This window comes from Tympanuchus pallidicinctus, unplaced genomic scaffold (assembly GCF_026119805.1).
Source record: "Tympanuchus pallidicinctus isolate F22 unplaced genomic scaffold, pur_lepc_1.0 scaffold19, whole genome shotgun sequence".
NCBI classification, from domain to species: Eukaryota; Metazoa; Chordata; class Aves; order Galliformes; family Phasianidae; genus Tympanuchus; species Tympanuchus pallidicinctus.
Genome location: NW_026294710.1, coordinates 16,308,708 through 16,324,849, shown reverse-complemented (window position 1 = coordinate 16,324,849; position 16,142 = coordinate 16,308,708). Strand labels below are relative to the sequence as shown.

At 50.6% G+C, this 16,142-nt stretch overlaps 1 protein-coding gene across 1 annotated transcript in view; it reads right to left on the bottom strand.

Moving 5' to 3' along the window:
* Positions 1-89: 89 nt before the first annotated feature.
* The window catches only part of TASOR2 (transcription activation suppressor family member 2), a 33,148-nt gene continuing 17,095 nt past the window's right edge, over positions 90-16,142 (bottom strand). The window contains exons 14-23 of the mRNA XM_052680798.1: positions 11,394-12,155; positions 10,993-11,229; positions 9,028-9,919; positions 8,077-8,581; positions 3,822-7,178; positions 3,273-3,398; positions 2,855-3,008; positions 2,225-2,330; positions 1,433-1,608; positions 90-1,095 (exon numbers count right to left, since the gene is read on the bottom strand). Of these exons, the coding sequence (XP_052536758.1) occupies positions 977-1,095; positions 1,433-1,608; positions 2,225-2,330; positions 2,855-3,008; positions 3,273-3,398; positions 3,822-7,178; positions 8,077-8,581; positions 9,028-9,919; positions 10,993-11,229; positions 11,394-12,155 (6,434 nt within the window). The 3' untranslated portion in view covers positions 90-976. The remainder of the gene's footprint in view (positions 1,096-1,432; positions 1,609-2,224; positions 2,331-2,854; positions 3,009-3,272; positions 3,399-3,821; positions 7,179-8,076; positions 8,582-9,027; positions 9,920-10,992; positions 11,230-11,393; positions 12,156-16,142) is intronic.

The following is a 16,142-nucleotide window of genomic DNA, read 5'->3' as shown; positions in this document are numbered from 1 at the left end:
CTTTAGGAGCACGTAAAAAAAGTCAACGGAGCAGCCTTGCCCTGCCCTGAGCTGCTGGGTGAGCACAGGTAAGGGAGAAGGTCCATAGGAAAGCTTCAGGCTTTTATTAGTCAAACTATGTACAAAGTCATCCTGTACAGTTTATGTCATTTCATTAAAAAAACAAACAACAAAGGACAAAATGTTCTCCACGTGAAGACAGAGGGTATCTGACAAAGGTCCTCAGTGCTGTTTTCTTCATGGTGCACATGGGTCTGAGTTACTATAAATAAGAGGTTCTTTTCCAGCACTTACAGGGTTTTCCATCTGCTGGAGGAGACTCACATCCCCACAATGAAATGGAGGCAACGTGGGTGACTTGAAATGTAGTGTAGAGTGAATTTCTGCTTCCCCAGAGTCTGACAATGGTCCCCAAATGGCATTTGAAATACACCCCATCCCCTTACCCCCCCCCCAGCATCCAACACATGCACTTGTGTACAGTAACAGTCATGTGGAAAGCCAGAGCTCACAGTATTGCTTCTACCCCTCAAGTAAACCACATTTGGTTTTCCTATTCCTTTCCTTGTCAGCTGCACTAATTGCTTAAAAACCACCACAATAACTTAAAAACTGCAACGTTAACAAAACCTCTGTCCTACGCCCAACTCGATGGCAGGAAGCAAATCTGCAAGAGGATTTGCACTGAGCCATCTTTAAATAATTCCTATATACAGAACTGAAGTCACCCTTCCCCTGGCCACTGTGTGCTTTTGGGGCTGTCCTTTGGAGGGTTGGAAGACCCCGAGCAGAACTGCAGGGCTCAGAGAGGAGCTGCCCCTTGTGCAGCTTTGTCACAGCAGGACAGAGATGCTGGCACGAGTTCTTGCTGCGTGCCAACTCCCTGCCAGTCCCCAGGAGCTGCTCCTGGTGCTCTTCATCCCATCCCTATGCCTCAATCTGCAGCCTGGGGGGGGGGTTGATCTCAAGCTCCCTCTTACCAGCAGCTTCTCCTAAACGGGGCAGCCACTTTCTGTGCCATCCCCAGGAAGGTGCTGATGTCAGCCACGAGGATCCCTTTGTTTTCCAAGACGTCTCTGCTGACGCTGGGCTTTTCTGCAAAAAGAGTGGCACTGTAAGGCAGACGTGCAAAGGAGATTCTTCTGAAAACTGCAGAAAATACCCCCAGATCACACCACAGTTATTCTGTTTTTGCAGATTAATGGGAGAGCTTCCCAGCCTCAGCCAGGAGCGTGTGACACAGAGCCACCCCCGGGCTCAGAACAGCTGCCAAAATTAAGCAGACCTCCCCCCAAAATCTGTTTGTTTTGCCTGTTAGCACACTGACTCAAGGTGCAGAGCTGCTTTTCCACACCTCAAATCAGCCATTGCAGCAGCAACGAGAGCTGAACGAGGCAGTATTTGTCAGGGGGTGCCCTGAGCCTGCCCTCACCTGTGAGATACACCGCAAACCTGGCGCTGACGTGCTGGACCTGCAGGTTCAACAAGCACTTCATGTACTCCGATCTGGGGGACGAGCTGGAATCACACGCGTGGTAATGCAGCACCTCAATGAGGTCTTGGCATGACTTCAGGATCAAGTTCTTCCTATGGGCGTTGGCATCCACCCTGCAGGGAGAGGGGCACAAGCTCGAATCCTCACCAAACTGTGCTGCCCAAAGCTTTGAGGCACCTCCCTGTCGTAACTCAGCTGGTTGAGAAACCGGGTCTTAAAAACTACCGTGTGCCACTGCTGTGTGCTCAGGGGGGAGAGGATCAGAGTTCTCCCCATTTGTTGCAGTATTTTCTGCTCGTTGCAGTATTTTCTGCTCGCTGAGAACAAACCAGCTCATGTGCCAAAGAGAGGGGGAGCTGCCTTATGGAGATGCAGCAGGGTGCACAGGGCGACTGCCAGAGCTCTACCTCATCCGGGATCTTGTGCGAGGCGCAGCATTTTGGGCCAGCTTCTCTCCAGGTCCCAGTCCTGCTGCTCCCTCATAGAGATTAAAAAAAGAATCCTTGTGTTTTACCTGTGACTGTGCAAATACCGACTTCTGGCAATGCCACGCTCACTGATAAGGGGAGCTGTCATGTAAAAACCTTCATGTTCATCTTGCGAGATGCCAAAGCCCAGCTGGAGGCACCCAACACTCCCTGCGTGCCCACGCTCCGCTGTGGTGCCTACATCCTTGCCCTATTGCCAAGGACACTGAAGACAAAGGATCTGCAGCTATGCAGCCATTACCTGACGTTTTCTCGGAGCTTTTTGCTCTCCTTGTAGTGGAGGAACCACTTCCACCTCCCGCTTCTGTTCAGCTTCTCCAGGACCTTCACCACCTCTTTCAGTTGCCCTGGGGAGACAGCAAGGGTGAGCGAGGGTCCTGTTGGAAGCCGGGCACAGTGGGGCCCTCAGGGCTTTGCCATGGTGAGCTGAGGGCTCGCAGCCTCTTTGGGATACCATCCCAGCATTTGAAAACCCACTGCTGCAGATTTATCCCCCTGATTCTGAACAGGGTAAAGTGTGAGACTTGTTCTACCACTGCACATCTCCAGGAGGAACGTGAATCTGTTTTTTCATCCCATTGAAAAGGAAGAGAAACAGGTCTCCCTGTTGCCCTCCCTGTCCAGGCTGGACATCACTACACATCCCCTGCTCCACCCCAATGGTTTTGGTGGCCAGTACTTAGATATTTTTGGGAGCCATGATATGGACCCATTTATGCAGATAGGGTCTCAAGCACCGATCAGAGGGCAAAAATTGCTCCCTTTTAGGAGAGGATGCCCGTGGTGTTTTTGGAAGTAAATAGTTGGTAAATCTGCAGATGGAGCCAGGAGCTGAACCTGCTCATCATCTGCATCCAAACGAGGGACTCACCCAACGTCACCATTTCCAACACCTCACTATCCGACACCACGAAGCCACCAGTATGGAACAGCTCCTGGTACGTCTGATCTGCGATGTCTTCAGGGCTGTCCACTCCAGCAAACACCACGTTGGGACAGTGCTTCAGCCTCAGCAAACACGGGACCTGCTCAAGGCAGAATTATTCTGTGAAAACAGCATGTGGTCCAAGAGAACATTGAGAGCCCACCTCATCCTCTGTCTGCACCACCCTGATGCATACATCTCCGTAGCCCAGCTCTACAACCGTGGCTGCTACAGGCAGATCAATCTGCTGCACATTCCCTGCAGCCCATGAGCCAAAGCTCACCTGAAGGGCTCTGTTCCCATAAATAAATCCATTTTGGGTCCTTTGTGCTGGGCAGCTCCATGCCTGAGCCTCAGCCCTCACCTTGTGGATGTGTGAGGAGATGTCCTCGTTCCTGATGATGACGAGCAGCCAGTTGGTGTCCTGGTGTTTTGTTCTGCAGAAGCTCAGAGGTTCAATCTCCACGTGGCCATCTTTCTTCAGCAATGTCTGAAAGAGAAATTGTTGCGTGCTTGTAGAAGAAACATCTTCACAATTGTGCAAGAGCCAGCTGTGATGGTTCCTGATTGTAGAGCATGAGAGCTTCTCAGGCTCAATATTAGGGAAAAATCCTTAGAAAGAGTGGTGAGGCACTGGAACAGGCTGCCCAGGGAGGAGTCACTGTCTCTGGAAGCATCAAAGGAATGTGGAGATGTGGCACTTGGGGACATGGTCAGTGGGCACAGTGGGGATGGGGTTGGACTTGGTGATCTTAGAGGTCTTTTCCAACCTTACTGATTATGATTCTCTTCAGGGACATGCTTTAACGGGCACGATGATGAGGGGCTGATGTTGGACTTGATCCAACCTCAGTAATTCTCCTTCTGCCCTTGGCTTTGACCCCAAAGCCTCCCATCCCCATCCAACCATTACCTTCACTCTTGCAAAGAAGGGTTCCTCTCCTGTCTCCACCAGGTAGAACATCCCAGGCTGCCTGCACGCCTCCTCGGCCACGCTGCGCAGGCGGAACTGCAGCGTGCTGCACAGCTCTGAGATCACATCCTCAAAGGCAGCAGTCCTCCTGGGGAGGGACGTGCAGCGCCGAGCGCTGATGGTCTCCCCGTGTGCCAAACCCTTCCCTCTGCTCTCCCCCTCTGTGTCAACCTTACTCAGCATCACCCTGTTGAACTCTGCGTACTCATCGAGGATAACCGAGATGTCCCCACGGGAGTCCTTCAGTTTATTCTCATATTTCAGCTTGCTGAGATGGAAAGGAGCTGCACAGCCCCGGTTTGGGGAGCTGGCTCTGCTCTTCTGCCACCAGCAGGTGTCCCACGATGGAGTGCAATGGGAGGAGTCCCTGTGGTGGCTGTATTGCTGGTGGGACTTGAGGCCACGTGGCCGTGTGTCTGAGGGCAGGATTGTCACCTGCAAAGGGCTCCTGCTTCGCAGGGAGTGAGGGGCAGGAGCTCCTTGCACAGATGATGGCTGGGGAGAGCAGTCTCTAGGAAAAATGGAGGTAGAAATGGGTGGTGTCCCACTCCTTAGGATCTGTTTTAGCTTATAATGGAAACGGAGATGCTCCATGTCCATAGTGTGCTGGGTGATTTCTTCAAAATCCCTCCACGTCCCCATCAGTGACTCCAGCAAATGAGTCTGCCCCTGTGAGCTTCCCATCCTGCCCGGGCATTTTGTGGTGACCGTGAAGTTCAGGTAATCCCTGGAGATCCCCCAGCTGTCCGTGATATTGACATAGGGTGGCATGTGCCTGCTGCTGGTATTCCATTGGCTGGTGGGCCACCAGTAGCCCTCCTCAGTGCTCAGCGATCCCCACTCCTCACTGAATCCCTCCGAGCAGCCCGAGCTCATGGAGGATGAGGAATCGCAGTCAGTCCTCGTGGCACCCATGGACCTTGAGCAGTGGCAACCCCTGGGTGTAAGAAGGGGGTGAGCAGTGCGTCCCAAGTGCTTCTCCCAGTCCGAGTCACTGGAGGGGGACCTGTAAGATGGATCTTCCCAGCTCAAACCCACACATTTTTCTGTGCTGGGGAAGCGTTTCGCCTTCAGAAGAGCATCCAAAATGTCCCCAGTGTCACTAACCTCTAAGCTCTCTCCAGTGTCTGCACGTAGCAGCGATGTTGGCATTGACTGAACAGGGATTTCTCCCTCTTCCAACTCTTCATCAGCACAATTTGGATCAGCCAACACAGCGGAGTCATCCTGGCTGCACAAAGACACGGGCTCTCCTACGGGCATGAATTCCCCTGCTCCAAATGATGCAGGGATGGTAGGAGGGATGCTGCTTCCTCCCTCGCACTCCTCAGGGCTCCCGGGGCAGGCACACCTGCTGTCAGCATCTGATGGTAGCTGTCCCATGCAGCTGGAGCTTGGGGCAGCATCTGGAGCACGAGTTGGACTCATTTTGGGGCCCGTGCCAAAGACTGGGTCTGGCTCAGCCTTGTGCCCACGCAGAGGAGAACAAGGCCTCGATCCTGGCTCTCCAGGCGTCAGCATATCCAGAGGAGAGCTCTCTGCAGGCTCTGCGTGGCACAGCCCCAAGTCCTTCTTCACTCCTTCTGCACATTCAGGCTTCAAGGAGCCATCCAGTGCTGGGTTCTCAGCGGCCACACTCTCCTTTACAGCAGCCACTGTCTTGCAGGGCTTTCCATGTGGGCACAGGCCTGGTTCCTGCTCACTTTGCTCTAATAAGCAGCAATGAGGGTCTGCAGCAGTACCGTGAGAAGGGTCCTGATGGGGGGAAGGTAGGGATGGGCTGTTTGGAGAACTTTGCTGGTGCTGGGCCACAGTGAGAGGTGATACATCACCAACAGGCTCCTCCTCTCTCATTGAGGAGGAAGAACCTGATTCTAACAGGTCACAAAGAGAGGTCTTCAGCTCCTGTGGTGCATCAACTACGCTCATTTCATTGCTACTAGGGGGCTTCTCTGCATAGAGGCACACATCAGTGATTGCCTCAGTGTCAGAGCCACCTGCCCAGGCTGCACAGCTGAAGGCAAAGCCCTGACCATCACATGCTCCCGAGGGCTCATCCAGCACATCTGTGTGGTTGGCAGAAGGACTGCCACGCTGCCCTTGTTCCAAAACCTCGTTCTGGTCTGGGTGCGACTCACCAGCGTTCAGCAAAGTGAGCTCAGTGCTAACATCACCTGCACACCTTTGGGAAAGGCTCCCTCCTGGGCCACTCCTTGGTGGAGTCTGGAGGAATGCCTGGAGGAGAGCTGTGGCCAACTGGTCCCCCGGAGCAGCCCCCACATCAGCTCCTCCATCGAAGCAGACAGAGCTGGCATCAGGGGACTGGGTTAGGAAGGGTTCCTGACCTCGTGGTGACTCAGGGCCAGTTGTGCAGGCAGTTTTGCTCCCAGCAAGCCCCAGTGTTTCTGCAGAGGGCGCACGATCCTCATCTTTCTGTTCCAACCCATCCCTCAGCATCTCCCTGGCAGATCGGCAGCTGCTCGTGACGGTAACCCCATGGACAAGGCTCAGAACGGGGGACAACGGCAGCACTGACACGGGACCGTCTGCGTGTGCCAAACCCACGCCATCTGTCTCTGCCCTTGGGGTGGCCAAAGTCCCCCAGGGCTCTTGCAGAGCACTCAGGCTGAGGGCTGCATCACCAGGAAGTCCTTGAGGTCTAGCCCCAGTCCCACCCGACGGCGCTGGCACTGATCCATCCTCGCAGGGTAACACAGAGGCAGTGGGGATGGACATAGGGCCATCTCCAGGAATGCCAAAGTCCTTTGGAGGTGCTGAATTCACCAGTTCTACATCACCTCTTTCTGAAAATGCTAAATCGACAGGTCTTGCGAACGTGCTTTCATTTTCCAACTCTTCTTTCTCTCTTTTCCCCTCCTCCACCTTTTCCTCCTCTTTTTCTGTATGTCCTATGGGGTCTTGTGATTCCCTCTCTTCTTCACCAAATCCAATGGGGTTTGAGTGAGTTTTGAGACTTGCTTCTGAGGGCATCGAATCACGGCAACGTTGGGGTCCATCGCTGGTGGCCCAGCTGCTGTCCATACCATGTCCAGCATCTTCCATGCTCCCCCTTTCTTCAGGAGGACTGGGGCCACCTGCCCATCTGTTCTCAGGCTGCTCTCCACCTCCATGCTGAGCACACAGGGCATCACTCTGGGGAGCTGGGCTGAAATTCAGAGTTTGGCCGTGTGGGTTTTCCCTGCCCAGCACAGTCTGGGGCTCACCAGCATCACCAAGCTCATTGGAAGGGCTGGGGATCATCCCAGCATCCATCAGTTCCTCCTTGAGTGGCTCAACCTGAAACAACATAATTCAGAGGTTAACCTTCAAGACAGGAATTGAGAAATCCCATACATGAGGACATAAGACATTTTAAAAACCCAGACTTTGTCAGTACAACCACCCCAGTGGCATCTGTGGAGATAAGTTTGCTTTCCAAATTAGTCCAAGTTGAACCTTTACCCCACAGGAGTCACTGCCATGCCCACAGACAGCCAGCGAAAGGATTTGAAGCTTTTTACCTACTTTATACAGTGAAGAGGCTTAAGAACAGACCAAACGGTACTGAAATCCCAGTAAGTATCATTCACAAGCTGGAAAATGCCCAGAGGAGACAGGCAGGCTTTTGAAACCCCATCCTGGGATAGTTGTGTTTTTCCTTCTCCCTCATTTAAGAGCACAGACCTTTAGACTGATTAAAAAAACTGAGCCATGCTGGATCTCCAGTGACTGAGGGTTTGTTTGCTCAATAGTTTTCTCTCCAGGGTCTGGAGAAGTCCAGTGGTTGAGGGTTTGCTCAGACCCTGGAGAGAAGATGCTTGTGTTTATGTGGCCTTGAGAAAACTGATATTTACCAGCTCCAATTCTTTGGGATTCCCACACTTTGTGCTCCTGTTCTCTCAGTCAGTGATGGACACAGCTTCTCTCTGAGCCCAGAGATACAGCTCAGTCTGTGAACTGGAATTGAGGCCTGAAAATTTCTGGGTGTTTTTTTTTTTTTTGAGAACCCTGTGCATGTGTGCATTGGGCAGCAAACTGTTGAGTGATTTTCATGTATCATGCTTCAGGGAGCTGAACTCCCTCACTCCAAGAGAGCTCATAGGCACACCTGCTCCATTCCTCCCACAAGAACCTACTTGCACAAAATGCATCGTGTGCCCTGCAGGCTCATAGCACCCACACCCCAAGCTCTTACTTCAGTGACAGTTGAGATGTCATGTACACACTCCTCAGCTCTGTATTTTCCAGCCAGGTTGCTCTGATCTGCGTGTTCAGTGAGAGAAGGGCTCTCTGAGCTTGTGGAGGAAGGCTCCTCCTCCCCTGAAAAGGATGATACCGTACTATCTACAACACCAGGAGTCCCATCAGCATCAGTTTGAGAGTCTGCAGGGCTCTCCTCTGGGTGGAAACAGCCTTGGCAGTGTGTGCTGGGATCCAGAGAGCTGCTAGGAGTCTGGTCAGGGTCTGATCGTGAATCCGCAGGGCACGTCTCCAACTCAAAGCAATCATCACTGTCTTCACTCAGCTCAAAAAAGTCTCCAGTGCTGTTTAGCGAGACGTATTTCTTGGGGTTGCTGTGCTCCACCACCTTCCTCGTGCTGCTCAGGAGTTTGCTGGGCTTGCTGTAGAACAGAGCTACCCACATGTGAAGTATCAGCTTCATCTCTTCCACGTCATCGGGTAGATCAGAGTCCCAAGGCCTGGAAGAGAAAGCAAACACAGCCTGAAGTCATGGAATCATCCGAGTTGGAAGGGATCCTTAAATGTCATCTAATCCAACTCCCCTGCAATGAGCACAGACATCTATATGCCCTCCTCTTCCCTCTGCTTAACAAAGGTAACTCATTTCCAGTGCTAAACCTCAGTGCATGGGGGCTGTAAGTGCTCAGCTGCATTACTTGATGTGGTTTCCAACTTGAAAATAAGAGACACTCACAGCTGCAAACAGGCAATTCCGTGCACAGCTCCAGGCACTCATTCTACCTCCAGAGGCACAGAGCTCTGACACAACAAAATGGGGCATCTCAGCATGGTGAAAAGGGCAATCATCATACAAAGCAAAGGGAAAAAAAAGCATAGAAATCCCATTCCCAAAGAGCTCTAGCAGGAGATGTCCCCTGCAGATGGCCTTCCAGGCTTGACTTACCCATGCAAGGCACGGATGACTGTTTTCTCCAGGGCATCATTGGTGTACCTGCTGTCCAAATGGAAGAGATACTCCTCCTCCCACTGGCACGTCACCTTCATGGACTCACCGCAGTGGTTGACCGTGTGGGATTTGGCAAAGTCCTCTTTTAGCCTCGGAGGCCGCAGGCTGCTCCTGCGCCTTGCCATCGTGGCCTCAAAGGGGCTCTGAGGGCAGGTGTTGTTCTGGTGGCGGAAGGGCAGGACCTTCCCAACCAGGGGTGCTGCTCGGGAGCTCCTGGTCCCATTTCTGGAGGGCACTGAGCCAGGGTAGGGGACACCTCTGTGTTTCTTTGAGTGCTCAGGCATCAGCGAGGCGTAGGAGTGCTCGGAGGAGATGAAGGAGTGTTTGTTCACCTCGGTGGCCTCCTGTGTTGGAGGCAGCACACACGTTTGTTGGCTGTTCTTGCTGTTAAGCCCAAGGCTTTTCTCTCCAGGAATAGGAGTTGAGTCTTTTAATTCTGTTTTTCCAATAGGGGGAAGCTTCTGGTTTGGAGATGCTTTAGTAGACGAGACAGCTGCCTTTGCAAGCTTGTCTACCCTGTGGTATTCGTGGTCGGAAGCACTGCGTGAGGACTTGGGCTTACGATGACTCTGCTGCTCCTTGGCAGAGTCAGTGGATGAGCTGCAGGACAAAGAGATCATCCTGCTGTCCACGAGGTTAAAGGGAGGAATACAGGAACCCAGAGCCAGGTCTGCCAGCAAGTTCAAGGCATGGGACTCGTAGTCACTGCCCTTCGTATCGAAAGCATGGCCAGAGATGCTGCTGGGATAAATCTCACCCATCTGGCTGTCTGCTGCTTGGCTTTGGGAAGAAACTTCGCTTGGGAGGATGGAGAATGGATCCTTCCACTCTGCATTAAAAAAAAAACAGAGTAAGTGAAGGTCAGAGAGAGGGGGCTCAAAATGAACAGCATTTAGACAGATGCTGTGGCATCCAGCACCTCTCCAATATCTCCACATTAAGGACCTGTTTGTCAGGAAAAGGATGCTTCTCCAACACGAGCTTTGCACCTTCATAAAAACCCCAAAACCTCTGTGGTATGAAGGTGATGGGTGCTGCAGAAGGACCCAGAGTTTGGATCCTGACTTCAGGAAGTGGGTAATTCTCAGAAATCACTGGCATGGGATGCAGAGATAAGAACTGTGCTGGAGTTTTGTGTTACGTTTAATATCCTTGGGAAATGCACCCAAATGTGGGACACATCAATTGAGTGTTTTTCACTGCTAAACACTCTTATTTTGCATTTTTGGCAGATTCTGGTGTTCAGCTTTTATGAGTTACAAACAGCAATGTGGGCAGACTCCTCTGAATGAACCAAACTCAACAGCAGGACCCACCCTACACACTGCCCACGCCAGAGAACTGGCTAGAACTGCTCCAGAAACCTCCACGTGACAGCAGAGCTAATAAAAACTGCCACGTATCAGGAAGTCTGACAGCATGTGGCAATAACAGACTGAGAAAATTGGATAAACTGAGCCAAAGTGGTAAAACCAGTCTTGAAAGCCTCCACGAAGAGGGAAAATAAAGACCAGAGACAAATCTGAAAAGACATCAAAGTGTGAGTGTGAGAAAACATAACAAATTAGCAGAAAGTGTCTCTCCTGTTCCATCATTTGTTTTGGCAGTCCAATACTGGTGCTCAGTTGAAAAGTAGACTCCCAGCCAGCACCTGCAGACGTTGCACTTTGGGACTATCCTAGCTGCCTCCTAAATCCACTGCAGTCTGTCTGCAAAGGGTTTAACAGCCCCACTCTGGTTTTGCAGTGTAACGGACCTGACCCTAATCCAGACCCTAAGTATCAAAAGGCCCTTTTGGCAGCTGCTGAATGTGCTGTTATCACTACCTGGTCATGACCTGACAGTGATGTTGGATGGCTCTGTTTTTAAGCTAAATATTTCCATAAGGAGCAGCATTCTTACCGCTTTCTGCTGGCTTTTTGGTGTGAGGTTTTGATGGCCTGTTAGCCACGCTTTTTATCACCTGACTCTTCACTGGCTTTGCAGTGCTTTCAGTAACAGGAGCCTTTTTCACATCCGAATTCTTCAGCATCTTTGGTCTCTTTGTTTCTGAGCCAGAACTGCTGGGAGCTGAGGTTCTTTTCTGGACAGGTTCAGACTGTGTTTTGTGCACAAATTCTGCAGACAGCACCTCTGCACCTGGGACAAGGAAAAGGGAGGGCATGCAAGGACTTATTCCACATCCATCAGCTCTGAGCACCCGGGAGGAACACGAGGAGACGTGGCTCCTAATAAAGCCATCTATCCAAGCTGGATACCCCGGAGAAGCAGGAGGAAGTCAGCCCCAATTATTTAGCACTTACCTCTTTTCCTTCTGTGAGGAAACTGTAAATGGGCTAATTTAAGCATGGGCTCATTGGAGTTGGCTGTAAGCCCTGTTTTTTTAGGAAAAGAGAACGTGATGTTGACTGTCTTGGTTGCTTTCCTTTTCCTACTGCTATCCCCCACAGGATGTATTTGCATCTTGAGGGGTGACCATTTCTTCCTGGTGCTTGTCACAGCAGTTCCGCTGGATTTCCTCTTGTTCTGCTTCACCCACAGCTTGCTAGATGCACTGACATCTTTTGTGGGCCCTTTGCTCTGCTCCAGCCCTAGAACAGCCTTTAGGTTTCCACCTGTTACGTCAGGAGGGATTGGGTCTGATGGTACAGCTAAAGAGAAGTCAGTCTCTGAGTTGCTGCAAAGAGACTGAGCAGCACCAGCCAAGCATCCTAAGGCAGCTGACATTTCCAGAGTGTAGCTGCTGGGATTGGAGAAGTAATGCTGCAGCTGGGAGAAAGACTGCTCGGAGTGTCCTCTGCAGGATTTAATACCTTCATCCTCGGCTGGTGACAGGCAAGAAGAGCAGGGAGCTTCTGTGATTTGGCTGGAGGCTTGCTGTGTATTTTCTTCAAGCTTTGCATACTCCTGGAAGTGCTGTTTGATGCACACGTTGGTACCGAGCGCGTCCCCCCACGAAGAATTGGTGGCTTTCTGCAAGGCATAGCGAAGTCCAGGCAAAACAGAGGCTATTTTCAAAGAGATGTCACTAGCTTTCCTTTCACATTTTAGATTATGTCCTTCAACTGAAAAAAGAAAAGAATTTTACTTATATCAATAAAGGATTACGTTCCCCAAATCATTTTACTCTTACATGATAAGAGAACATGAAAGGCATGAGCAAATCCCCAAAGCCAACCCACAAAAAGCTTATCGGGTTTGTTTGTCTTTTTTTTTTGCAAGGTACAAAAGAATGGCATACAGGAATCAAAAGTGGATAAACCGAGGATGAAAGACCCCTGGTGTATCCAAGAGCTCCCTTCTGCAGTCTTGTCCCCTTATTCCAGCAATTTTTGGGAAGTCTTAACATTCAGGACTGAGACCTCTGAAAATAATGAAATGAAAACTCTCCTTGCCTGCTTCAACCCCCCCAGGTGCCTCTGTGTAAGGTGTGGGATGTGGGTGATAACAGGCTACTCAATCTAGACATGCTAACAAAACCAAACCAAACCTTCCTCCAACACCAAGACTATTTCACTAATGAGGTGAATATTGGTTGTAGATGATTCCTCCCTACAGGGAATTGAATTCTCTTCATAGAGAAGTCTGCTGTCTTCATGGGGCTCGGGTGAGGGATGTCACTAGGAAACTATCCAGCCTGGAGCAGCTGCCAGATCACAACTCCTTACTGCTTTCCAATATAGGGAGAGATCACCTACACGTGGGTCAAGGGCCATCAAAAGGGACTTCAAGGCCTAAGGATGGTGGCTAAAGGAATCAAATGCACAGGTCATCTATTCTTCTCTGCCTGCTGTAGTGGATAGGGACACAGAAACAAACCAAAGGATCTTAGCTTTAAGTAGTGACTTTAGCTTTAAGTGTGACTGCAGCTGTTGCCAGAATTTTGGATTTTTAGCCTATGTGGTACTGGGTTTGTGGGCATCAGATGGGGTTTGCTTTTCTCAAAGGGGGAAAAGGGTCCTTGGGGAAAAGCTAATGGGGCTCATTGTGAGGGCTTTAAACTTGGTCTGAAGGGAGACTGGGGGGATAGAGAGTCTTCCCATGGTCAGGTGTTTCTCTGGGAAATAGTCCTCATGGGCAAGGGTGAGGAGCAGAGCTGGCACATCTTTAAGGAGGCTTTCCATCCCCAGGTATAGCAAGTCAGGAAAGGAAGGCAAGAGACCAGCGTGGCTGAACTGGGACCTGCTGGTCAAACTGAAGAGCAAGAAGAAAATGCACAGGCAGTGGGAACAGGGACAGGTAGTGTGGGAATACTGTAAGGAAACTGCTAGGCTGTGTAGGGATGGGGTCAGAAAATCCAAGGCCCAACTTGAACTGAACTTGGCAAGGGATGCAAAGAACAAGAAAGGCTTCTACAGGTACCTCAAACAAAAAAAAAGGAAAGTCCAGGAGGGCCCACAGTGAAGGATACAGGTAGGCTGGTAACAACAGACAAGGAGAAGGCTGAGGTGCTCAACAACTTTTTTGCCTTGGTCTTCTCTGAGAACTGCTCTCCACACAGCCCACAATCATTTGGTTTGGTAGGAAGGGATGAGGGAAGCAACATCCCTCTCACTATGAGCGAAGGTCAGGTTTGTGACCACCTGAGGAACCTGAACATCCACAGGTCTGTGGATCCTGATGAGATGCATCCCAGAGTCCTGAGGGAACTGGCTGATGTGGTCACCAAGCCACTCTCTATGATATTTGGAAAGTTGTGGCAATCAGGTGAAGTCCCTGGTGACTGGAAAAAAGGCAACATCACACCCATTTTTAAAAAGGGTAAAAAGGATGATCCTGGGAGCTACCAACCAGTCAGCCTCACCTCTGTGCTGGGGAATATTATGGAGCAGATCCTCCTGGAAGCTATGCTAAGGCACATGGAAGGCAGGGACAGACTCTTTAGGAAGGTCTGCGGTGACAGAACAAGGGGAAACGGTTCCAAGCTCAAAAAGGGTAGATTTGGGTTAGATACAAGGAAAAAATTATTTACAGTGAGGGTGGTGAGGCACTGGCATAGCTTGCCCAGAGACGTAGTGGATGCCCCATCCCTGCAGACTTCCAAGGCCAGGCTGGATCAGGCCCTGGGCAATCTGATCTAGCTGTGGTGTCGCTGTGCATTGCAGGGAGTTGGACTGGACGGCCTTCAGAGATCCCTTCCAACTCTAAGGATTCTATGATTCATCCACTGCAAGACTGCAGCCAGTCCGATGCTTTGCAGGCTTGGCCCATCTGCATATTAAAATCCAACTCATGTTTCTTTTGGCTGCAGGGCCAAGCTGACAGCCCCAGCATCCTTCCCCATCATTTCCCCTCGCAGCAAGACTAAATCCAGGCACGCCTGGGGCAGGCAGGAACTTCTCTCACTCTCTGAGATGCATGGTTTTCTTCACCTATTGGCCTTGTGCTGCCTTGCACTGGCAATGCTGCTCCTTGTTATCAGCAAGCCCAGGCATCCCTATGAGCCTGGCTGGGGAACACGGCAGCACGTCTGCACAGTGAGTGTTATGCTGCCCTACATTCCTCCTGTCGGCTGTCTGGACAGGAAGAACACAGCTTCAGAGGCTGCTGGCTTTGAAATGGAAAACATTATTCATGCTTCAAGTTAGAGCTGAGCGATTTTAAACATGTGCGTGCGCTTCACTCCCTTTTCTCTTTGTCCCTGTCCCTTTCAGTTGCCATTATTTTCTGTCTCCCAAATCTTCTTGTAACTTATCATCACAGAGAGGAGAAGCCATAAAGTAAAATCTCAGTCCCAGAGGACAGGCACAGCTGGCTGGAATTATGCAGTTCACAGGAAGAAATGGGACAGCACGTGCAGGAGCCTTACTGGCACCAGGGGGAAAATATCTGGAAGCCATCAGCGTTCAGACCGTGTCACACAACAACATGGAGCGTTTGCTCAACATTATTCCCTCCTGCTGCCTTTTCATTTCACTGTTCTCTGGCTGCCCATGCTTCCGTCATCAGCCCTAAACGTCTGCAGCAACCCTCCTACTAACATCCTGTGCCATCTCTGCTTCAAGATGCTTCGTATGTCTGGTCCAGTCCCACCTCCTTGCACAAGAACCCTCTTCAAGACAAACACCTCCAGGCCTCGTTCCTCCTTCTCTCAGCATGAAGTTCTTGCCAAAAACGAAAACCCTTTGCTCCAGAGGGTATTTTCCCCCTTTTATGAGGTTCAATATGAGTGGTCAGTTCTCTCCTTCAGCCTGATCTCCACATTTTCCCCCTATCACCTCACCCAGCTTGACGCCCTTGCTTCAAACTTTGCAGCAAAAACTTCCTGACCCTACAGCTGCCCTGGTCTGAAAATCCAAACTACCAACTCTGAGTGTGTGCATCTCTCTCTTACAGCCAGAAAAGTTGCCAAATTAACACAGTCACCAGCAACATGCTTAAAATCTGCACTCCTCATAGCCAAGTTACCATCATGTCTTCATCAGACCTGCAAGCCCGTTTCATAGGCAGATCTTAAAAGTTGATAGCTGGAGGCTAAACAACTTTCTGGTGCCCATGCTCAAATGGGCAGGAAGGTCCTGTTGATTTTTCTGCTGATTTCATGTTCAGGGGTGACAGCAATGTCCTGGCAATGCCAGTTGTCACAAACACACATAAATTGCAACAGCAGTGCGTGCTGGCATGAAAGGTCTCTTGGCTCATCCCTAGAGTGACTCAACAAAAAGCCAGCCAGGATTTATGCAGAGTGAAAGGCCCCTGTTAACATCCTGCTTGGGGATCTGCGTTTCCACGTAGTGCAGTAGAAAGCCCATAGATACTGAGAGAACTTGAGATTGCCCCTGCCCAGCAGAACCCATTTCACTTGATATACCATCAGAAAATGATACACTTATTTTTCAGGGTAGGCTTTCTTCCTGCTGCTTATCAAACCACATTAGTTCTGTGCAGGGTCCAGCAAGTGCCACATGTTGTTATACTCCCTGAGCAGAGCTCCAGAGCACCTTCATGGATGTAAGCCAGACTCCCATGCATCATGTAAGTCAGTGCAGAAAGCAGATGCTGATGAAAACTGGCTGAGAGGAAGAAAAGCAATTATTTTTCACACACATCAA